This window comes from Ammospiza caudacuta, chromosome 6 (genome assembly GCF_027887145.1).
Source record: "Ammospiza caudacuta isolate bAmmCau1 chromosome 6, bAmmCau1.pri, whole genome shotgun sequence".
In the NCBI taxonomy this organism is placed as follows: Eukaryota; Metazoa; Chordata; class Aves; order Passeriformes; family Passerellidae; genus Ammospiza; species Ammospiza caudacuta.
Genome location: NC_080598.1, coordinates 64,611,400 through 64,635,869, shown reverse-complemented (window position 1 = coordinate 64,635,869; position 24,470 = coordinate 64,611,400). Strand labels below are relative to the sequence as shown.

General features: G+C 41.5%; 2 protein-coding genes across 3 annotated transcripts in view; both read left to right on the top strand.

Annotated features, from left to right (window-relative positions):
• The window catches only part of KLHDC1 (kelch domain containing 1), a 26,366-nt gene extending 4,774 nt beyond the window's left edge, over positions 1 to 21,592 (top strand). The window contains exons 2-12 of the mRNA XM_058807700.1: positions 1,122 to 1,239; positions 1,794 to 1,912; positions 3,353 to 3,431; positions 4,333 to 4,416; positions 5,173 to 5,256; positions 9,708 to 9,766; positions 13,331 to 13,443; positions 13,883 to 13,955; positions 19,513 to 19,597; positions 20,287 to 20,339; positions 20,671 to 21,592. Coding sequence (XP_058663683.1) covers positions 1,122 to 1,239; positions 1,794 to 1,912; positions 3,353 to 3,431; positions 4,333 to 4,416; positions 5,173 to 5,256; positions 9,708 to 9,766; positions 13,331 to 13,443; positions 13,883 to 13,955; positions 19,513 to 19,597; positions 20,287 to 20,339; positions 20,671 to 20,845 — 1,042 coding nt within the window. The 3' untranslated portion in view covers positions 20,846 to 21,592. The remainder of the gene's footprint in view (positions 1 to 1,121; positions 1,240 to 1,793; positions 1,913 to 3,352; positions 3,432 to 4,332; positions 4,417 to 5,172; positions 5,257 to 9,707; positions 9,767 to 13,330; positions 13,444 to 13,882; positions 13,956 to 19,512; positions 19,598 to 20,286; positions 20,340 to 20,670) is intronic.
• A 1,675-nt stretch (positions 21,593 to 23,267) lies between these two features.
• Positions 23,268 to 24,470, top strand: part of KLHDC2 (kelch domain containing 2) — a 12,577-nt gene continuing 11,374 nt past the window's right edge. For both annotated transcript variants that reach the window (XM_058807053.1, XM_058807052.1), the window contains exon 1: positions 23,268 to 23,325. The gene's annotated coding sequence lies outside the window, so the exon portion shown is untranslated. The remainder of the gene's footprint in view (positions 23,326 to 24,470) is intronic.

Here is a 24,470-nt window from a genome sequence, read left to right as displayed (position 1 = left end):
TTTCCTTTTCCTTTCCTTTTCCTTTCCTTTTCCTTTCCTTTTCCTTTCCTTTTCCTTTCCTTTTCCTTTCCTTTCTTTCCTTTTCCTTTCCTTTTCCTTTCCTTTTCCTTTCCTTTTCCTTTCCTTTTCCTTTCCTTTTCCTTTCCTTTTCCTTTCCTTTTCCTTTCCTTTTCCTTTCCTTTTCCTTTCCTTCCTTCTCCTTCTCCTTCTCCTTCTCCTTCTCCTTCTCCTTCTCCTTCTCCTTCTCCTTCTCTCCTTCTCTCCTTCTCTCCTTCTCTCCTTCTCCTTTTCTCCCTTCCCTTCTTTTCCCCCCTTTCCTCTCCTCCCATTTCCCCCCATTCTCTTGCCCCATTTTCCCCCTTTTTCTCTCTTGTGCCATTTTCCCCCCTTTCTCTCCCCTTGCCCCATTTTCCCCTTTTTCTCTCTTGCCCCATTTTTTCCCCTTTTTCTCTCTTGCCCATTTTCCCCCTTTTCTCTCTGTGCCAATTTTTCCCTTTCTCTCCCTTGCCCCATTTTTTCCCCTTTCTCTCTCTCGTCCCATTTTCCCCCTTTCTCTCCCTTGCCCCATTTTTCCCCCTTTTTCTCTCTTGCCCCTTTTCCCCCATTTCTTCCCCCATGACCCCCGATTTGCTGTCCCTTTTTGTGGGAAGGGGCTGCCCAAAGCCTTTCACACTCCCTGCTTTTCCTTTCTGTGCTCCCAGGGATCAGGAGAGGGATCAGGCTTACACAGAATTTTCCAGGTTCTGTTTAACCAGGATCTCCTGGCCTGCCTGAGCTCTCCTCAGTTTTCCATTTCTGACATGCAGCACTGCCAGATTCTCATTTCAGGAGTTCCTGGAGTTAATAATGTTTGCACATCCTGAATAATTAATGTTTCAGCTCTACTGAAGCTTTCCTAATGTGAATTTCACCTCCAGAAAATCAAGATACTTTAGAGACACCCAACATCCACCTGGGATTTTCTCTTCCACCACAGGAGTCCAACTTCACCTGCAGCTCCTACTTATGGCCCAAACTGGATTTTCACCTTTAAATCTAAACATTCTGAATAAATCTCTTTGGGATTGTTCCATTTTGCCAGCTTGGAAGGGGTTTAATGTATTTTTTTTTTTTAATTGCAGGACAATGCACCTGATGGAAGGGGAGTTACCCACCTCCATGTCAGGCAGCTGTGGGGCCAGCATCAATGGCAAGCTGTACATTTTTGGGGGATTTGATGACAGAGGATACAGCAATAGGGTATTGTATTCTTTTTTTCCATAATATTGTATTTTTTATAAAGTGCTAATACTGCTCATCTGGTGTCTTTTTATTTGAATTAAAGAGAAATTTTTATTTATTGAAACCTTCTATATTTATGCCACTGCTTTCCCCAATTGGTTTTTTAAAAATATTCTGATAACCTAAATTGGGACTAATCTCTGAAAATCTCTTTTTGCTCTTTGATAGCAATTCACTGATTTAAATAATCAGGTAATAATTAAGGTTAAAATAGAGCTACCAGCTTTCCTTGTAACTGAAAACTGAATTAAGAAAATAGATTAAATGAGTTGTTTAATCATTGAATAGAAATAAAGTTAGAAATTTTCTAGTCTGACTAGAAAATCAGTGAAATGGAGCCTCTGCTGGAACTTTCTGCCAATTCTCCACTTTATTTTTGTGGTGTATTTCCCATTTTTAAACCCACTGCCAGTTCCTCTTTTACTCCCAGCCTTCTGGGGGTGGTGGGTTGTTTTTTCTGGTGCTGATTTGTGGTTTTTCTGAAAACATTGTCATTTTTCTTCCCTTTCAAGCTCTATTATGTCAATTTGAGAACAAAAACCGGAACCTACAGGTGGAAAAAAATCACAAATTTTAAAGGTCAGCCTCCCACACCTCGGGACAAACTCTCCTGCTGGGTGTACAAAAACAGGTACAAAAATACTGAAAATATTAAAAATATTTGATTTGTCCTAATTGTAGAGAGAAAGGGTTAAAAAGTGAAGAGAACTCAGGGTTGGGGTGGAGGAAACTCTGATTTTTAGCTTGACTTGCTGGGAGATTTTGTAATAACTTTGTAGCAGAGTTTCCTCACATGAACCAGTGGTAAATAAACGGTGAGCTGAACTAATGGTAAATAAAACCCCATTTTAGGAGAGGGCTGGGAGATTTAGGGCAAATTTGTGGAATGTTTTCCACTTTAGAAAGCAATCATGCATCTATTAGATAATTTTAACACATTAAAAAGGTATAAAATTATAAAAAAAGTATATGAAAAAACAGTATAAAATTACTTTCTCTGCAATATTCATTATTTGAAGCATTCCATTTACCTGCAATAAATCCATTTAGTGGATTTCCAAGGATTTTAACAGCAGAGGCATTTCAGGGATTATCTTTATCTTGCAAGGCTGAGTCAGCCTGGACATTTGTGTTGGAAAAGTGACTGAGTGTGTTTAGAAAACAGAAATACTCCAGACTTTCTGTTTGTTATGGAAAATGTCTGGATAATGAGGGAGAAGTGATCACAAGCAGGTGCCCTGTCAGTGATTTATTATTAAATGTGTTACAGACAGGTCAGAATGTGATTTATAGTGCACATTATCAGATGGAAATGATTTATTTCTTTCTGGACTTCACATCTAAAGAGGTTTTGTATAACTGTGCAATGCCCCTGGGTGCCAGATCTTGGTTTAGTAATTCTAATTTAACTGCAGAGATAGGGAAATACAGATATTTGAACAACTCCCTAGCTTTAACACAAGATTATTCAAAATTAAATGCATTTATTCAAAGCATTGTGTCACCTGCATGCTGAGAAAATCACCTGGTTCAGATAATAGAGTGGAACCTTTTGATGTAAATAAAGATTATTTATGAGTGGCCCTTTACTGGGTGGAATATTGGGCTGGGAGCTGTGTGAGGGTCCTTCTGTAGTGCTTGGTTGAAAAAATTTAATTTTAAGCCAAAAAAAACCTGTTTGTGTCCTGTGGGACAAATCTTGGGAACATTTCTTGCCAAAAATTGGACACAGAAAATAAAAAATGCAGCAGGAGCACAGGAACTTCACTAGGAGAGGAGGCATTTCACTCTCCTGGGTTTTATTTCCATTTTTGCCTGAGAACAGCACTGGAAATGAACTTTTGGAGAAAGGAGCAGAGACTTTGAGGTGTCTGGAGTCATTTCCTTGTGTGCTTTCAGTCAGGTTTGCTGAGGCTCTGCCTTCCCCTCGTTGGGTTTGCACCTTCAGCTGCAGCACAAAATATTCTCATTGCTGGTATCGCTGCCAGTGCAGCATAACCCAAAATGTTCATTAGTGCAGTGATTCATTTTAACTTGTTTCCAAAGGAATGAGCTGGTTTTGTTGTTTCAGGCTGGTTTATTTTGGAGGTTATGGCTGCAGGAGGCACAACGAGCTCAGCGACTGCTTCGATGTCCACGATGCGTTTTGGGTAAGAGCTTCCCCCATTCCCGCTGATTTCTGATTAAAAAAAATCATTTTTATCATCCTTGATGAGCATGAAAATCTGATTTTTCTTTTATTTATAGCATCAGAAGAAATGCAAATTTGGAATCTTTTTTAGGTTTGAAATTCCATTTGAAATTTGAAATTGAGGTTTGAAATTCCAGATGCTGCACGTCGGGAGTGGTGGTTGTTCCACATATTCCAAATTGCCAGTGCTGGCCTTGGAGTGCAGTGAATTAGATGCTGGATTTTAATCTGAAGGCATATTTTAAAGCTGAAAATCACAGAAAATTTAAACATTTTTTATAATTAAATGTAATCATTTTTATAATTTATTTCTTGGAGAAACATTAGGGCATTTATACCTTCCCAAGGCTAGCTGACAAATACTCTGAGTTAATTTATTGAGTTTATTTTCCAGAAAGATGCCTGGATTATCAACTTTCCTACAGTAATTTCTTAAAATTAATACAAAGATGACTGAGCAGAGCATTGACAGAAATCTCCTGACATCAAATATTAAGGACTGACACCCAAGGATTGGTTTTTCACAATTTCTCAGTGTGTTACAATGAAATTTAGCAGGTGAAATTTGCTGCAGTGTCTGATGTTGGGGCCCAAGGCCAATTTTCAGGTGTCACAGCCTGAACATCCCTGGGTGCTGCTGACCCTCAGGTGGATCTGAGCTGCTGCAGCATCCTTAAAATATCACCACACATTTTCATCAAATTGCCTATTTTAGTGTAATTTCTGTTTGGACAGATCCCTTCCAGGTTTGTATCCTTCAATAAGCAGCAAGATTTTAACATAAAAAATATATATTTAAAATAAAAAACATATTTTTAAAATAAAATATATATTTTTTAAAATTTCTTCTTTTTTTTTAGGAAGGACAGATATTCTGGGGATGGCACAATGACGTTCATGTTTTTGATACAACCACACAGACTTGGTCTCAGCCAACAATTCGAGTGAGTGCTTTTTAGTCTCAATTTGGATTTTACTGAGTTTTAAATCATGATTGTGCTCTAGAAATTGGGGACACCTCCCACTGTCCCAGGGTGCCCCAGTGCCCAGCCTGGCCTTGGGCACTGCCAGGGGCAGCACAGGAAATCTGGGAATTCCCAATCTCCCACCCATCCCTGCCCTCTGGCACTGGGAGCCATTCCCTGGCTCCTGTCCCTCCATGCCTTGTCCCCAGTCCCTCTGCAGCTCTCCTGGAGCCCCTTCAGGCCCTGCCAGGGGCTCTGAGCTCTCCCTGGAGCCTTCTCCTCTCCAGGGGAGCATTCCCAGTTTTCCCAGCAGAGGGAAATCTGCAAATCTGTATCCCTGTACAATTCCCATGGAAAACCTCTCACAGCAGAGCTCTGCCTTACTGAGATGAAAATACTCCCGAAAATTCATAAAACCCAGCTGAGTTTATATAAGAACTCAGCAGAAGTTGTGTCTTTTCAAGAGTGTCTGGCAGCTTTTTATGATATTTAGGATGTTCTAAAATCCCTCTAAAACCAAATGCAAAATGTGAAATTCCCATTGCAAAGTAAAAGCCACCTTCAGTTTTGCCGCCTTCAGTTCTGATTTACACAGGGAGGACTTTTTGGCACGTGGATATAACATCAAATTTTAAGATGTGATTTCCAGAGGTTTTCCTGATGGTTTGTAGATCAGCAAATAAAACTGTCCAGGAGGTTTTGTGGTGTTCTGAAGGATTATTTTGGTTCTTCCAGGGTGGAGATCCACCTCAGCCTCGAGCAGCTCACACATGTGCTGTGCTGGGAAACAAAGGTTACATCTTTGGAGGACGAGTGCTGGTAATTCAATATTTTCTTAGCAGTTATCTTATTCTTTTGGAAGTTTTTTTTTTTTTTTCTTTTTTTCTTGTCATTTTGTAGTAAGAAAAAAAAAAATCCCAAATGCTTTTGGCCTAACCTGGGTGTTCAGGGCTCTGTATGCAGGATGCTGCTTGTCATCACCCTCTACAAAAAGAAGAATATTTCAGTCTATAATATTAATGATTGTCCCAGAAAAGGTAAAACACAGATGATTGTGTGGTAAATAACAGATTTGAGTTGGCTTTCTAATTGAATTTTGCCAGTTTTTGCACATAAGTGACTGAAATAGAGATGTCTGGAAGAGGTCATGGACAAAAGGATGCAATCTGTGCATAAATAATTTAGGGTTGGATGTGGCTGTGTAATTTTTATCTCCCTGACTCTTTCTAACTGAAACAAGCCACAGGCACCACCCCCCTGATTAAAGCAGGGAGATACTCAAACCTCTCAGCAGCACTTGGAATTTCTCCAGTGCTAATTAAAGGAGATTTTCTGCTCAGTTCCTCTCTGCTGAAGCACTGATGTGAGAAACAGATCCTGTAAGGCAAGTTAAAACCTCCCAATTTCAGTGACTGTGCACTCTTGTGTTTTATTTTAATGGAAGTTTTCAGCTCTTTTCACTACAGCTGATTTAGATCCTTTAATCCTACTCAGCTAGAGGATGAGCCTGGATGTTTTCTATCTCCAAAATTGACAGTGAAGAAGCTTCTGAGAGCCCCCAGTGCTGTGTTCCTGTAGTTGTGCTCTAAAAAAGAGAAGGAATTAGTTTGGGAATGAACATATTCCAGCTCCACCTTGGAAAGCTGCCACAGCCTCAGCCCTGTATTCCCAAATCCTGGCAAACTGGGCAGTGTAAAACTGCCCTTTGTTCCCCATTCCCTGATTTTCCTGCTGGAACATTCCTTTCTAATCTGCACTCCTTGCACTCCTGCTGCTCAGAGTGGCCACACCATGTCCAGCCACTTCCCACCTGCAGGAAGTTTTTATTTAAGTGCCTTTCCAGAGCAAACAGAAAAGCAAAGAATTGAAATGGATCCTGTTTGTTCCTGCCATGATGTGACCTTTGATTCAGGATCTCTGGAATTGTTCCTCAAGCCTGAGAGAGCTGCACTCAGCACCTCCCAGAGCTTTGGCCAAAGTGGGTTTGCAGATAACTGGAGGAAATCAAGAGATTGGAGGAGAGTGGAAAATCGGAGTTCTGTGAGCCCTGTGCTGTGTGCTCACAGCTGTTCACAGCCCAGTCCTGCTCCTCCCTCAGGGAGCTGGGAGGAAAAACCCCAAATGTGGGGCTGTAAAGGTGCCTTGGGTGGTTTGTGCTGCCCTGGCAGCTCCTCCTGAGCACACAGAGCTCCTTCCCCAGGGCTCTGTGCCCACCCCGGCCTCGCTGCACTCCTGAACTGCTCTGCAGCCCCAGCTGGGCTCCCCTGCAGCCTCTGCCCCTGCAATTCTCATTTAGCTGCAGCTCACCTCTCATTCTGCACTGCCCTCGCAGGATTTACCCTCAGGCTTCTGTTTGACTGCAGCATTCTGATCTTAAAAGGTTTTTTTTTTCTTCAGCTTCCTTAAAATCTTGCTAAATTTCAGTGAAAGCACTTGGGAAGCCGTGTCAGAGAGGAGAGAAATTGTGGAAAGCTGTGTTTAATTCTGTAGGAGAGCAGCAAGTGTAATTCTCATTATTGATCCATTTTCTGTCCTAGAAATAAATGGAAGGAAACATAAAAAAGCTGAGGGAACATTGAGTGGGGCTTGAGGAATTCATGTAAGTCATGAAAAGAAAAAGCTAAAGACAGCAGGAAACCACTCAATTTCCTGACCCCAGGAATAATTCCTGCCCAAAGGATGAAGTTTTGCTTTTCTCCAGAAATTGAGGAGCAAACATGGGGTTGCTCTGCTCCTCCTTCTCCTTCTAGTTCACCATAATACAAATCTTCCCAGGGAAAAGGCTCTGCAAGGAACCAGAAAGGGCCAGGAAGTGTCATGAGGCTTCTCCTATTCATCTTTCTGGGAGGAAAGGGCACCTTTTTCCAAACTTGGAGCTAGAACTGGTAAAAGAAGATGATGATGATGGTGATGATGATGATGAGAATCAGTTGTACCAGGAATCATTTGAAAACAGGCTCAGAAGTGTTATGTGGACTCAGTTCCTTCAGGTAAGCCCCTGGAAAAACAGAAATGGGAGAAAGTGGGAAGGAAGGAGAGTTAGTCCAGAAGTTGATGTGAGTCTTTTGTTTGATTGAAGTGGAAAAGTTTCATGTTGAGAATGAGGTAAATAAACCAAAGTCTTTGCAGCAGCTCTTCACACATCTGGTGCCTTAATGTCAGCATGTTTGTATTTGCTGTCAGCAAAGCTCAGAGCATCCATGGAGCTGCAGTCCTTCTCTTGGCAAAGCTTGGAGCTGGAATAGCTTTTGCTTGGAAATCCAGGAGGGAGAGCTGCAGAATTCCTGGCAATAAGGGCACCCTTAAAGCCTCTCTTGCAGAATTCCTGGCAACAAGGGCACCCTTAAAGCCTCTCTTGCAGAATTCCTGGCAACAAGGGCACCCTTAAAGCCTCTCTTGCAGAATTCCTGGCAACAAGGGCACCCTTAAAGCCTCACTTGCAGAATTCCTGGCAACAAGGGCACCCTTAAAGCCTCTCTTGGTGCTTTAAGAGAGGGTCAGGCAGCTCCTGCCTGACCTGCACTGAGCTCACAGAAATCAACTTGCAGAGATAAGCAGGGTGTCAGGAGCCCTTGGAGCTCTAGGGAAATTCCAGCCCTCTTAGGAGCCTTGGTGCTCTTAAACCAATTAAAAATCATTTTAGGATTGGCAGAGGATGATGAATTAGAGCAGGAAGGATAAATCCATGAGGAGCTGCAGGAGAGCTGTGCAAGTGGTGCTCCTGTAAAACTCTGTGCTCCAGCTTCCCAGAGAGGGCTGGGGCAGAAAGGGGCTTTGTTTGTCAAAGTCTCAGTCTTGGACACTTGGTGCTGTTTTGGATTCCAAATGAGCTTGCTGTAATTCTGCATCTGCCCAGCTGTTGAACCATGAGAATGCAAAGGTTTTCTGATTTCCTAGGGAGCAGGAAAGAGAATTTCTCCATCTTCTGCCTAATGCCCAGGAAAGGAAAGTCAGCGAGGAGGTCTTGAACAGGATCCTCTTGAAACCTTAATTTTCACCATAGCAGCAACTCTCTGATAGATATCCTTTATATCAAATTGTATTACTCCAACATGATTATTCCCAGTTGTAGAGGCCAGGAAGTTGGGTTTGTCCCCAGAAGATCCCAACTGCATTTTGCTTTCAGCTTGGATGATTTGATCCCCTCATGATTTCAAAGGAAGGAGTAGGGAAGTGGAGAGAGGAGTCATGGAAGACAGATCTGGCAGCTGGACCACAGTTGGTTGTTTTTAGGTTGTTTTTAGGTTGTTTTTAGGCAATGCCCCAAACCCTCACAATCTGCTGTGTTTATGCTGTGTCCCTCCCCAAAGTGCTGCTCCCCATTCCCCTCCCAGCCCAGCAGGGTTGGCAGTGCTTGGCAGAGGAGTTGTGTTATTCCTGAAATCCCTGAGAGATCTCCCAGAGCTGTGCTGGGCAGCTCTGGGCTCCCTCAGCTCCCTGCTGGCTCCCAGCCCTCCTTTCAGCCTGGCTCTGCCCCAGAGGATCTGCACCTGGAGAAAAATCCTTTTTCTAATAGATCTATGGACTGCCCAGGGAGAAAAGGAGTTGGAAGGTAAGGCAAGAACCATTTCCCTACTTCCCAGCTGGTGTTTGTAGCTCCCAGGGGAATCCCAGCTCCCAGGCAGGCAGAGAAATCCTTTTATCACCTTCTCCACCTCCCAGGCAGGCAGAGACTTCTCCATCTCCAAGCCCGGGCAGATGAGCAAGAGGGAACATTTCCCATTTGATTTTAATGGCAAATGCTAAAGGGTCCTAAATGAACCTTGCTGATGGTCACTTGGTGAAAGGAAAAGAGGGAAAAGCACAAATGATGGACATTTCTGGGAATAGCCAGAGTACAGCACTACCAGGATACTCCAAGGAGTAGTGACCAGACAGGAGGATCCAAACTTCTGCTCACAAAGCCAAGGAGAGTCCAACACCTTCTGCACTGCCCTGCCAGGAGTTCTGTGGATGGAAATTAAAAACATTTGCAGGAACTGGATAAAGTCCCACAAATTCTTCACTTTTAGAAGCTAAAATTGGCCCCATAGTGCTGTTGCATGACTGGAAATATTTCTGCCAGGCACTTTCCTGAGTGTTGCATGGTTTTTGTGAGGAGAAAAGCTTTTCATCTGCCTCATAATTCGGATTTATGTTAAGGCAAGTGGGTACAGATTTCTTCAAACTATTGGTGCTTGGAATATTCTGTCCCAGGAAGGCCTCACTGAAATATTTGGTTTATTGTTTGCCTAAAATAACCCGAGTGGGATTTTATTTCTTTGTTGTAGCAAACCAGAATGAATGATTTGCACTGCCTGAATTTAGACACTTGGACTTGGTCTGGAAGGTAAGTTTGCTTTTGTAACACTTCAAACCGAATTTAGAAGATGGAAACATTGTTAAATATGCAGAGCTGCTCCTGCAGCTTTTCCAAGAGGAGAATGAGGGGCTGGGGACTCCTCAGCTGCTGGGTTCTCATTTCCATAGGTTGAATTTTGACAGTGGAGACTGAGCTTCTGCTGCAGCACAGCAGGGAGGGATTTCACCCTCGTTTGCAGCCTGCCCCCATTTATCCAGATGGAATCCCAGCTTTTGGGGCTTTTGAATGCTGCCTTTAATGGCTGCAGTTCCAGCACAAATGGGGAAAGGTCTCTTCCATAAAAGGCCATGAAATCCCTAAAAAATGAAGATTTTTCCAAAATTCAAGTTATTTCCATATTGTGATCCAAGAAAAGCTCAGAAGATGTATCCATTATTTAGTATAGTATATATATTAAAAAATACATATTTATATATTGGATCACTGTAAATTTATATATTAAAAATAGAAATACTTATATGCTTATATATTGGATCACTGTAGATTTATATAAAAATATTTATATACTTACATATTGGACCACTGTAAATTTATATAAAAACGTTTCTATTTATATATTGGATCATGGTAAATTTATATATAAATATTTATATTTATATACTTACATATTGGACCACTGTAAATTTATATAAAACCATTTCTATCTATATATTGGATCACTGTAAATTTATATATAAATATTTGTATTTATATATTTACATATTGGACCACTGTAAATTTATATAAAAACATTTCTATTTATATATTGGATCATGGTAAATTTATATATAAATATTTTTATTTATATACTTACATATTGGACCACTGTAAATTTATATAAAACCATTTCTATTTATATATTGGATCACAGTAAATTTATATATAAATATTTATATTTATATACTTACATATTGGACCAATGTAAATTTATATAAAACCATTTCTATTTATATATTGGATCACTGTAAATTTATATATAAATATTTATATTTATATACTTTACATATTGGACCACTGTAAATTTATATATCAATATTTCTATTTACATATTTATATATTGGATCACTGTAAATTTATATATTAAAAAGAGAAATACTTATATGCTTATATATTGGATCACTGTAGAATTATATATAAATATTTATATTTATATACTTACATATTGGACCACTGTAAATTTATATGAAAACATTTCTATTTATATATTGGATCACGGTAAATTTATATAAAAATATTTATATTTATATACTTACATATTGGACCACTGTAAATTTATATAAAAACGTTTCTATTTATATATTGGATCATGGTAAATTTATATATAAATATTTTTTATTTATATACTTACATATTGGACCACTGTAAATTTATATAAAAACGTTTCTATTTATATATTGGATCACGGTAAATTTATATATAAATATTTGTATTTATATATTTACATATTGGACCACTGTAAATTTATATATCAATATTTCTATTTACATATTTATATATTGGATCACTGTAAATTTATATATTAAAAATATAAATACTTATATGCTTATATATTGGATCACTGTAGAATTATATATAAATATTTATATTTATATACTTACATATTGGACCACTGTAAATTTATATGAAAACATTTCTATTTATATATTGGATCACGGTAAATTTATATATAAATATTTATATTTATATACTTACATATTGGACCACTGTAAATTTATATAAAAACGTTTCTATTTATATATTGGATCATGGTAAATTTATATATAAATATTTTTATTTATATACTTACATATTGGACCACTGTAAATTTATATAAAACCATTTCTATTTATATATTGGATCACGGTAAATTTATATATAAATATTTATATTTATATACTTTACATATTGGACCACTGTAAATTTATATATAAATATTTATATATTCACATATTGAACCACTGTAAATTTATATATAAATATTTATATTTATATACTCACATATTGAACAACTGTAAATTTGCATATAAATATTTCTATTTATATATTTATATATTGGATCACTGTGAATTTATATATTAAAAATATAAAAACCTCTATGCTTATATATTGGGTTACTGTAAACTTATGTATAAATATTTGTATTTATATACTCACATATTGGACCACTGTAAATTTATATATCAATATTTCTATTTATATACTTATATATTGGACCACTGTAAATTTATATATAAATATATATATATACTCACCTATTGAACCATTATAAATTTACATATACATATTTCTATTTATATACTTACATATTGGACCACTGTAAATTTATATATCAGTATTTCTATGTATATATTTCTATATTGGATACCTGTAAATTTATATATAAATATTTATATTTATATACTTACATATTGAACAACTGTAAATTTGCATATAAATATTTCTATTTATATACTTACATATTGGATCACTGTAATTTAGGAATCTTCTGTTCAGCTCTTGCAGCACCTCTGCAAAGAGTCCTTGAGAGACTGAAAAAAAAGATTTAAGACTGAAAAAAGAAAAAAAATTAAGATATTGGTGGAAAAAAAGAGTTTTCAGTGTTTGCTGCTGTTGGCACCTCACAGGAGATAAAGTGTTTGTATTTATTCATTATTATTTATTACTCTGATCACAAAAGGATCTAATAATTATTTATTAATAAATAATGATTTTATTTACTAAACAGTGGAGGTTTTTTTCTCGCTCACCTCTGCCCAGCTTTCTGAAGGAATTGCTGACCCAGGGTTAGCATCCAGCAGCAGATTGCAAAATTCATTTCAGCTGCACTGCCCAAGTTGCTTTCCCTGCCTTGAGCTCTACTAAAGTCATTCAATATTTGGTTATTTCTGGTACTGAGATAATTTCTTGTGCATGAAAATTGAAATTTTATCCATTATCAGTATCTGTTTGATTTTTTTTTTTAACCATCAAAGTCCAGGCTGTCCCTTGGCCAATTTTAAAAGTTTATTTTCTTCACTTGGATTCAAACAAAACTGCAGCTTGGCCTTGAGTGCCAGATTGAGCAGGGCACTTGTGCAGTCCCTGTTTAATTATCTCTGATTTACTGGATTTTGGGATATCAGGATCTTTGCTCTTCACATTCTCAAGCAAACCCAACTAAAATAAAATCAATTTCAATACAGCTCAGCTGAAATAGATTTCAAATGAATTTTACCAATAACAAACCTCCATCCGTTCTGTACTTAGGAATCCCCCCTTTACTGATGTTTATTTCACAGCGTGAGGAGTGGTGGCTTTTGGATCAGAGGTAAAACCACAAATCCTGGTGTCACTTAAAATCCTTTCCCTTGGAGTGGAGAGCCTGCAGCCCCTCAGGATTCATCCATTTGATCTCAGTGAGCTGTTCCTGCATGTACATGGAATTATTTCTGTATTTCATCTCTTTTTGCACCGGGAAACACCCACCATGGCTCTAGGACAAACTGAAATTTTCTGCCAAATAAATTTAAATGAAACCATGAAACAATTTCAGCGCTGACTGAAGGTTTGGGGTTTGTTTCTTTGTTTCCCCAGGATTAACATCAGTGGAGAGAAGCCCAGGGACCGCTCCTGGCACACGCTGACCCCCATAGGGGAGGACAGGCTTTTCCTTTTTGGAGGGCTAAGCTCTGACAATGTTCCTTTGAGTGAGTAATGGAGAGGAAAAATGCAATTCTGATTCTCTGTGCATTTCAGATCACACAGACGGGCTGGGGTGGTTGGCAGGAGTCGCTTTTGTAGAAAAGGCAGCTTGTTTCCATGAAAAAAACTGAAATTGGCAAAAATCATTTGAAGATAAATAGTAATTTCACAGCCAAACCCACTGGGAGGAAATTATTTCCTCAATTTACTCAAAATAAAAGGGTTAGGTGTGTTTTAATTCCAGATTTCAGTGCAGGGAGGGTTCTGGGACAACATTAAATCACAAAGAGTGAAAGGATGCAGCTTCATAAAGTGCTGATGTTCCTGCTACCTAAATAAACATGCTCTTGGAGCTGCTTGTGTGAACAAAAAACCAATTTTTTATCCCAAAACCCATTAATGAGCTTTATAATAATTATTATTATAATAATTCTCCCGTTGCAGGTGATGGTTGGATCCACAGCATTGCAACAAATGGATGGAAGCAGCTCACCCATCTGCCCAAGAGCAGGCCCAGGTACAGGAACAGAAATTTGTGTGCTGGAATTGAATCCTTTCTCAAAATGAACCAGTTTTTAAATTCCTGAACTGTATTTTTAAAGAATAATTTAGAATATTAATGCAGTGGGGTTAAATAGTTTGCTTTAACACCTTTTTTTGCCTTCATACCTCATTTTTAATTTGTGTATTTGATGCTTTTTTGCATGAAAAGATATTTTTTTGGGTGAAGGATCTGGGTGTCCAACTGACCTGGTGCTCTGTAACCAAATTATTGTTCTATAATCAAACCATAAAATTTGAAGGAATAAATAACCAAGGAGAACAATACAAGCTCATTAATATTTCTAAATTATTAGAAACAGGGGAGGAGAGACCATGGAAAACTTGATTCCTCTTTCATTGTTCAAAAGCAAAATTGAGTGTGAACCCAGTGTTTGAATCATGATCTGTGTTTCTAAGTTAAAAACTATTGAACTGATTTGCTCTGGATAGTAAATATTCAGATTTTCATTGAATTCATTCCCTGCATTCACCCAGGAACTCCCAGCACAATTTTATATCATAATATCTAGCACAATGTATTTTTAATTACAATATTTATATCATAATATATCATTTTTTTCTGATACAAAAATGTCCAGTTCTGCTCTGCTCCTCCCTGCCTTGTTACTGAAATAATAAATTAATTTTCTTCCTGTTTTATCCTTTTCTGGGCTGTCTCTGAAACACAACAACCACAGCTAAACCAACTTCTCTGCTTCTTACCCTAAAAACTCTTCCAAGCCCAAATGCACTCAGCCCTCAGCCCCACCAAACACTCAATTTATGATCAGTGATATTTTTCTGACAGAGTCTTTAATGCCAGCACAGCAGGAGCAGCCAAACCTTCCCTGGGCTGGGATTTTCCCTGGATGTGCTGGAATATTCCATTCTGTGCTGGGAGGGACAGGGGCCCCTGAGCCCATTGGGATTTGGGGCTGAGGAGCTTTCCTGGACCTAAATCTTCCTAGAACTAAATAAAGGACATCCCCTCCTTCAAGCAAAGCCCAAAACCTCCTGGATTTTCCCAGGACACCATGGGTTTTCCCAGGAAACCACAGGTTTTTCCAGGAAACCATGGGTTTGTCCAGGAAACCACAGATTTTTCCAGGAAACCACAGATTTTTCCAGGAAACCACGGGTTTTTCCAGGAAACCACAGGTTTTTCCAGGAAACCACAGGTTTTTCCAGGAAACCATGGATTTTCCCAGGAAACCACAGATTTTTCCAGGAAACCACGGGTTTTTCCAGGAAACCATGGATTTTTCCAGGAAACCATGGGTTTTCCCAGGAAACCAGAGATTTTCCCAGGAAACCACAGATTTTTCCAGGAAACCACGGGTTTTTCCAGGAAACCATGGGTTTTTCCAGGAAACCATGGGTTTTTCCAGGAAACCACAGATTTTTCCAGGAAACCATGGGTTTTTCCAGGAAACCACGGGTTTTTCCAGGAAGCCATGGGTTTGTCCAGGAAACCATGGGGTTTTCCAGGAAACCACAGATTTTTCCAGGAAACCATGGATTTTCCCAGGACACCATGGATTTTTCCAGGAAGCCATGGGTTTTTCCAGGAAACCACAGATTTTTCCAGGAAACCACAGATTTTTCCAGGAAACCACGGGTTTTTCCAGGAAACCACAGATTTTTCCAGGAAACCATGGGTTTTTCCAGGAAACCACAGATTTTTCCAGGAAACCACAGATTTTTCCAGGAAACCACAGGTTTTTCCAGGAAACCATGGATTTTCCCAGGAAACCACAGATTTTTCCAGGAAACCACGGGTTTTTCCAGGAAACCATGGATTTTTCCAGGAAACCATGGATTTTTCCAGGAAACCAGAGATTTTCCCAGGAAACCACAGATTTTTCCAGGAAACCACGGGTTTTTCCAGGAAACCACAGATTTTTCCAGGAAACCATGGGTTTTTCCAGGAAACCACGGGTTTTTCCAGGAAGCCATGGGTTTGTCCAGGAAACCATGGGGTTTTCCAGGAAACCACAGATTTTTCCAGGAAACCATGGATTTTCCCAGGACACCATGGATTTTTCCAGGAAGCCATGGGTTTTTCCAGGAAACCACAGATTTTTCCAGGAAACCACAGATTTTTCCAGGAAACCATGGATTTTTCCAGGAAACCAGAGATTTTCCCAGGAAACCACAGATTTTTCCAGGAAACCACGGGTTTTTCCAGGAAACCACAGATTTTTCCAGGAAACCATGGGTTTTTCCAGGAAACCACGGGTTTTTCCAGGAAGCCATGGGTTTGTCCAGGAAACCATGGGGTTTTCCAGGAAACCACAGATTTTTCCAGGAAACCATGGATTTTCCCAGGACACCATGGATTTTTCCAGGAAGCCATGGGTTTTTCCAGGAAACCACAGATTTTTCCAGGAAACCACAGATTTTTCCAGGAAACCATGGGTTTTTCCAGGAAACCACAGATTTTTCCAGGAAACCATGGGTTTTTCCAGGAAACCATGGGTTTTTCCAGGAAACCACGGGTTTTTCCAGGAAACCACGGGTTTTTCCAGGAAACCACGGGTTTTTCCAGGAAGCCATGGGTTTGTCCAGGAAACCATGGGGTTTTCCAGGAAACCATGGGGTTTTCCAGGAAACCACAGATTTTTCCAGGAAACCATGGATTTTCCCAGGACACCATGGATTTTTCCAGGAAGCCATGGGTTTTTCCAGGAAACCACAGATTTTTCCAGGAAACCACGGGTTTTTCCAGGAAACCACGTGTTTTTCCAGGAAGCCATGGGTTTTTCCAGGAAACCACAGATTTTTCCATTCCAGAATTGTTAGGGTGGGAAGGGACCTCTGGAGATCCCCCAGGGCAGGGCCACCTGCAGCAGGTGACACTGGGATGTGTCCAGGGATAAAAGGAACCACACCAGAAGCTTAAGTGTGAGCTATTTGTTCCATAACTTTGTATTTTCTGCAGCTGGAAAAGCTTTAAATCAGTTCAGCTGCTCTTCAAATGCAGAGTAATACATCTGTGTGTAGTTCTTTTATTTATTTCTCTTACTTTGAAATGAAATTTATTAGTGTCCTTTCCTGATGTTCCTGCAACTCTGATTCCCTCCCTAAATTCTGTACAGAATAATTTCCTTCAACCTCCACTTTTAGCAATTTCTAAAGAATTGCCTTCTCAGGTGATCCTGAATTGGTAGAAAATACTGTTCTCCCTCTTTCCATCAATTTTAGTTTTGCATGCTGGGTTAAAATAAAATACAAATTTTAACTCCTGGATTCCCAATGTTTTCATTCCCATGATTGGTAGAAAATCCTGTTTCTCCCTCTGTCCATCACTTTTAGCTTTGCCTGCTGGGTTAAAATAAAGAGCAAATTTTAACCCCTGGGTTCCCATGTTTTCATACCCAAAATTGTAGAAAATCCTGTTCCTCCCTCTGTCCATCAATTTTAGTTTTGCATTGGGTTGAACTACAGAACCAAGTATTTAAGCCCTGGATTCCCAATGTTTTCATTCCCATGATTGGTAGAAAATACTATTCCTCTATCAATTTTAGTTTTGCATGCTGGGTTGAATAGAAACAAACTGTAACCCCTGGATTCCTCCTGTTTTCATTCCCATAACTGGTAGAAAACACTATTCCTTTTCCTGTCAATTAGTTTTATTCAGCCAACGTTTTGCATGCTGGGTTGAAATAAAATACAAATTTTAACTCCTGGATTCCCCATGTTTTCATTCCCAAAGTTGTAGAAAATCTTGTTTTTCCCTGTCCATCAATTTCAGTTTTGCATGCTGGGTTGAATAGAGCCCCAAATGTTTAACCTGTGGATTCCCCATATTATTATTCCCATAACTGTAGAAAATCCTGTTCCTCCCTCTGTCTATCAATTTTAGTTTTGCATGCTGGGTTGAAATACAATACAAATCTTAATTCCTGGATTCCCAATGTTTTCATTCCCAAAATTGTAGAAAATCCTGTTCCTCCCTCCATCCATGAATTTTAGTTTTGCATGCTGGGTTGGATAGAGCCCACAATGTTTAACCCCTGGGTTCCCAATGTTTTCATTCCCCTAACTGTAGAAAATCCTGTTTCTCCCTCCATCCATGAGTTCCAGTTCTGCATGCTGGGTTCAGTGAGCCCCCAGTGTTTAACCTTTGGATTCCCCATATTTTCATTCCCATAACTGTAGAAAATCCTGTTCTCCCTCCATCCACAGGTTCCAGTTCTGCATGCTGGGTTGGATAGAGCCCACAATGTTTAACCTTTGGATTCCCCATATTTTCATTCCCATAACTGTAGAAAATCCTGTTCTCCCTCCATCCATGAGTTCCAGTTCTGCATGCTGGGTTCAGTGAGCCCCCAGTGTTTGGATTCCCCATATTTTCATTCCCCTAACTGTAGGAAATCCCGTTCTCCCTCCATCCACAGGTTCCAGTTCTGCATGCTGGGTTCAGTGAGCCCCCAGTGTTTAACCTTTGGATTCCCCATATTTTCATTCCCCTAACTGTAGAAAATCCTGTTTCTCCCCTCCACGGGTTCCAGTTCTGCATGCTGGGTTCAGTGAGCCCCCAGTGTTTAACCCCTGGGTCCCCATGTTGTCATTGCCATGTGATGCTGCTGTGTGCTGGAGCCCTGTGTGATTGAATAACGTGCTTTGTTAGAATGTTTAGGTGATAAGTTAGAGCAGCCCATGGGAGGCCAGGAGCTCTCAGGCAGTAGGAAAAGCCTCAGGTTTCGAGCTAGGATGTCAGCAGAGCCCAGGCAGGAAAGGCTTCCCCGTGTTCTCCGTGACCAAGCCCAGATTTCCCTAATGCAGAGCAGGCAGAGACAGATCTGGCACAGGTATGAGGAAGGGAAAAGGTGAGGAACCTGCTAAGGACTGATGAGAGAAAGTGGGAACGTTGATTTTTGCATGAAACTTCAGCGGTGTGTTTGATTTTGCTTCAGTGGCTCTAAAGTCCATCAGCAGTGGTGATAGAGCAGAAAAATCTAATCATGAAAAATAAAAATAAACTCCCCACCAGGGGTGGCTGCTGAAGGGGCAGGATCTTTCTGAAAGTTCTAAAGTCAGGATTTGCTTTTGTGGGGTTTTTATGATCAAACTCCCTTGGTGTGCTGGAAGTTCCTGACTCACAGCAAGTGATCCCAGACTCTCTGGGGGAAGGGCAAGACTGGAACAGGAGAACTGGAGATCCAAGTGTTAGCACTGAGCACCCCCCAGGCTGAAAGCCATGAGAAAATTGTACTGCTGAACCAAAGAAAGTGGAAAATTGCAAAAGGAAAAGCTTGGCAAAAGCTTGGTTTGTAGAGTTGCCAAAAAATTTTCCACTGTGGTGATAAATAAGACAAAGTTGATATGCCCAGAATACAGAAAAGTCAAATAATGACAAAATATATTGGTCTGCTGGGGAGTTACACTGCTCTCTTACTTTATATTATTAAACAAACAAGTAATAAGTTTTAAGGTGTTATTTTTTACCTCTGAAATAATGGTTTTGTCTTGCTGCTAACCCCCAAGCCCTCGTTCCTTGGGCACTGACTCTTTGTGTTTGGTTGCAGGTTGTGGCACACAGCCTGCCTGGGGCAGGAGGGAGAAGTGATGGTGTTTGGGGGCAGCAAGGATGATCTGCTCTTCATGGACACGGTCAGTAAACTGAGCAACAAATCCCATCACTGGGATAATTGTAATTAATACCAAATTATGGAGTGGTTTCAGTTGGGAGGGGCTTTAAAGTCCATTTAATCCACCCCAGCCTGGGCAGGGACAGCTCCCAATATCCCAGGTAGCTCCAAGCATCATCCAGCCTGGCCTTGGACACTGCCACAGATGGGGAGTCCAAAACCTCTGGGCAAATAAAGAAATAAATATTATATATTAATTAATATATTAATTGAAGAAAATTAATTTAACTAGGAAGAAAAAGCTGCAACATCACCTGGTCTCTATAGGAAAACTTCAGTATATAAATATATTAATTGATTGATTTTAATTAATTTTTTTTAAAAATCCCAAATCAGATCGAGTTTGGCTCTAAAGCTTTGCTCAAATTGGTAACTGAAACCATTCCAAATTACACACCACTGAGGAAATTATTATAATTTACACATCACAGATTATAAATTAATTATAATTTACACACTACTGAGGAATCCCCACCTGAGGCTTTCTTGACTGACAGAATAAAAAGGAATTTGTAATTCAGGTTCCTTATAAATCGTGGTCAAGGAGGATATTTCTAAATCATGTGATAGTAAATGTGACATTGATGTGGAGGATTGCTGGGGTGGATAAGTTGTTTGCCATTCTCATGGTTCTTTTCTTCTCTTGCTCAGGGTCACTGCAGTGACTTGTTGATATTTCAGACTCAGCCTTACTCCCTGCTCAGGTGAGTTGGAGTTACAGAATGCCAGACTGGTTTAGGCTGGGCTGAAATCCCATCGTGTTCCATGGGCAGGACACCTCCCACCACCCCAGGTGTTGTTTCAGCACCTGCCCCTGCAGAAATGGGGTGAAATTCCCAATTTCCTCCTCAGGAAATACCTGAGCCCTTCAGTGTGTGGTGCTGCACAGCAGTTGAATCACTGGTGCTGTGTAATTCCTGCACCTGTAATTAACACCTGTAATTAATGCACATCAGCTTTTGCCAGGTGTCATTTGTAGAATATAAATAATTTACTTCAATTTTTCTTTTTTTTTTTTCTATTTCCCTTCCTCAGGCTTTGTCTGGACTGCATTGGGAAGAACGCAGCTCTCTTGGAGAAGCAAATTCCCTGTTTGCCACCCAAACTTGTGCAGGAAGTGCTGAAAAAAATCACATTTTGGGCAGCCATGACCCACAGGCAGGAGAGGAAAGCTGAGACTGAGAGACAAAGCCGGCTGCAGAGCACATGAGGCAGGGCAGGCAGCTGTGGGACACCTCCAGGGCGTGTTCAGAGCTCTGCTGGATTCCTGAGGGAAGTTTGACAACAAATCCTTTTCTTGGGAATCTCTCGTTTCCTGCGTTATGGAAAACTGATCCAACTTCATTTCTAGATAATTGTTCACCTCTGCCCTCGTGGTTTTGGCCACACAGCCCTCACAAGCTTTTGTTCTTTTGGAAGGGGACATTTTGTTCTTTTGGAAGGATCCATTTCAGCTGGATAAAATATGGTTTGAGTTTAAAAACCCTCCTTGGCCTTACACCCAAAAAGATAAATTCACCTCGGTGTCTTGGGGATGTTCACACTTTTTCAATCTTAAAGGTAACAAATTTACCACCCCCAGATGTTGGTTCCACCAGGCTCTGACCAAAATCCAACCCTGGAGCCTCACACCTCACACTCCAAATAGGAAAATCCATCTGGGAATTGTGGAACTTGGAAGAAAAAGCTGCAACACCACCTGGTCTCTATCAGAAAACTTCAGTTCATCACCTGGTTTTACTGTTTCTGTCATCAGGAAATCCTTTTGGAAATAAGTTGTATATTGTATTTTGGATGTGCAAAGTTTATATTTCATTCTTGTTAAAAAAACAACAACAACAAAGTTGTTTATTTATTGTTTAAAAAAAAAAGCAAATGTAGTACTGGTTATTTTTCTGTTTCAGATATTTACTTAACAGGAACACAGTCATTAAAATTTTATAGAGAGTTGAAGCAAGAGGCATTTGGACATGTTTTTGATGGTTTTAAAGTCTGTAAAAATTAATTATTTGGGGAAAAGAGCTTTGGGGGGATCAAATTTGTTTCAAAAAGGAATTTTTGTGATTTGTTATGTTAACAGCCTCATTTTATGTGCTGAACTCCCTGCCCCTCATTTTTAGGAGGGGTTCAGATGCCCCCCTGAGCCCCAAGGTTTGATTTTGGGGGGCTCAGGTGCCCCCCAGGGTCTGATTTTGGGGGTTTGGGATTGACTTGGTTGATTCAGCTGCCTCCAGGGTTAATTTGCAGGGGCCCAGGTGCCTCCAGGTTCATTTTGTTGGCTTCAAGTGCCCTCAGGGTTAATTCTGGGAGGGCTGAGGTGCCCCCCGTGGTTAATTTGGGGGTTTCAGATGCCCCCAGTGGGAATTTTGTTGGGTTCAAGTAGCCCCAGTGTGAATTTACAAAGGTTCGAGTGCCCCTGAGGTTAATTTTGGGGTGCTTCTGATGCCCCAAGGTAAATTTTTGGTGGTGTTCAGGTGCCCTCATGGTTGGTTTTGCTCCCAGTGTTGATTTTGGGAGGTTCAGATGTCCCCAGTGTAAATTTGGGATGGTCTGGGTGCTGTGATGTTAATTTTGGGGTTATTCAGGTGCCCTCAGTGTTAATTTGGGATAGTTCAGGAGCCCCCAGGGTTAATCTTGGGGTTATTCAGATGCTCTCAGGGTGATTTTTTGGGGTGGTTCAGGTGCTACCAGGGTGAATTTAGGGGGTCCTGGGTGCTCCAGTGTTAATTTTGGAGTTGTTCAGATGCTCCTGGTGTTAATTTTGGGGTTGTTTGGATGCCCCCAAGGTGATTTTTGGAGTGGCCAGGTGCCCCAGTGTTATATGGGGTGGTTCAGGTGCCCTCAGGGTGAATTCTGGGGTATTTCAGATGATCCCAGTGTTAATTTTTGGGGCAGTTCAGGTGCCCTCAGGGTGATTTTTGGGTGATTCAGATGCATCCAGGGTGAATTTTGGCGTGCCCAGGTGCTCCAGTGTTAACTTTGGGGTGCCCTTGTGCCCCTGGGGTGAATTGGGGGGTGCCGGTGCCCTCAGGGTGAATTGTGGGGCAGTTCAGATGCTCCCAGTGTTAATGTCGGGGCAGTTCAGAAGCTCCAGGGGTTCATTTTGGGGTGCCCAGTGCCCTCAGGGTGAATTTAGAGGTGGTTCATGTGCTCCCAGCATTAATTTTGGGGTGTCTGGATGCCCCCAGGGTGAATTCTGGGGTATTTCAGACGCTCCCAGTGTTAATTTTGGGGCGGTTCAGGTTCCCTCGGGGTGAATTTTGGCATGCCCAGGTGCTCCAATGTTAATTTTGGGGCGGTTCAGACCTCCCAGTGTTAATTTGGGGGCACCTCAGACACTCGCAGCGTTAATTCTGAGGTGCCCGGTGCCCTCAGGGTGAATTTGGGGGCACCTCAGTCACTCGCAGTGTTAATTTTGGGGCAGCTCAGACACTCGCAGTGTCAATCCTGGGTTGCCCGGTGCCCCGGGCTGGGTTCGGGGGTATTTCAGATGCTCGCAGTGTTAATTTTGGGACAGTTCAGACACTCGCAGCGTTAATCCCGGGGTGCCGGTGCCCGGTCCGGGTTCGGGGTGCCGGAGCCTGCGCGCTGCCGCCGGAAGGTGCCGCCCGCCCGGCGGATGTTGCGGCGCGGCCGCGGCTGAGGGAGGGAGGGAGGCCGGGCCGGCGGAGCGGCAGCGGCGGGGCCGCGGTAGGAGCGGGACGGGCGCGGGGCCGCGGGGGGCTCGGGGGGCTCTGAGGGACGCGGGGCGGGCTCGGGCCGGGCCGGTAACGGCGGCGGGCAGCGCTCGGGCGGCCGCGATGTCGCGACAGTTGAGCGTGTCGTGAGGAGCCCGCCGGGCCCGCCCTGCGCTCGGGCATGTCGCGACAGGAGAAGGTGTCGTGAGGAGCCCCCGGCTGTGGTGTGTGAGGGGGGCGGGCAGAGCCGCAGGGCTGCGGGGAGCTGAGGGGGAAATGGCTGAAGGGACGCGGCCCAGCGTGTCTGAGGGGCAAAATGAATAACAAAATATTGTGCATACCTATTATAGATAAATATTATATCGCTGTTATTTCTCCGAGGCGGTGAATACACCGCTAGCTCGAAGCAGGCAGGTTTCACGGGGCTGTGGGCAGGGCTTGCTAATCTAAATTAGAAATCGTAATTAAAGCTCACAGATAACCCCCCGGAGGTGGTGCAGCGTCTCCGTGGCGGGAGTGATTAAAATTAAACAGCAAAAACCCCTCAGGAGCGGTGTGTGGGAACAGCAGAGTATCCAGCCTGGAGTGCAGGGTGTGAGTGTCCCACTGAGGTCCTTTTCCCTGGATTTGGGTGCACAAATTTGGGCTCTTTGGCTTCCCTGAGCTTTGGGTCTGTGTTTTGCCAGCTCAGTCTGGGGTTTGGAGCAGGAACGTTGCTTCTGCGGGACATTGTCCTTTGGGAAGACACTGAAAAGCTCCAGGATTTGTTGCTGTTGTGGGCAAATCTGTCAAATTTATTCCCCTTTGGATTGGTTTTTTTGACATCGTGGGGTTTTTTGACGTGGTGTGGGTTGGAAGGGACCTTAATGCTCATCTTGTCCATGGGCAGGGACACCTTCCACTGTCCCAGGCTGCTCCAAGCTGGCCTTGGACACTTCCAGGGATCCAGGGGCAGCCACAGCTTCTCTGGGCAGACCAATCAAAGTATTTGTAGATAAGATTTTACATATTTTTAAAAACGGACACTTTGAGCCACGTTGGCAACTGTAACCATTACAAACCATGCACCAGTGAGGAATCCCTACCTGGAATATTTTTGACTCCAGCTCATCCTGGCTTTTCCAAGCCCCACACTGTGTCAGGGGAGGGTCAGGATCT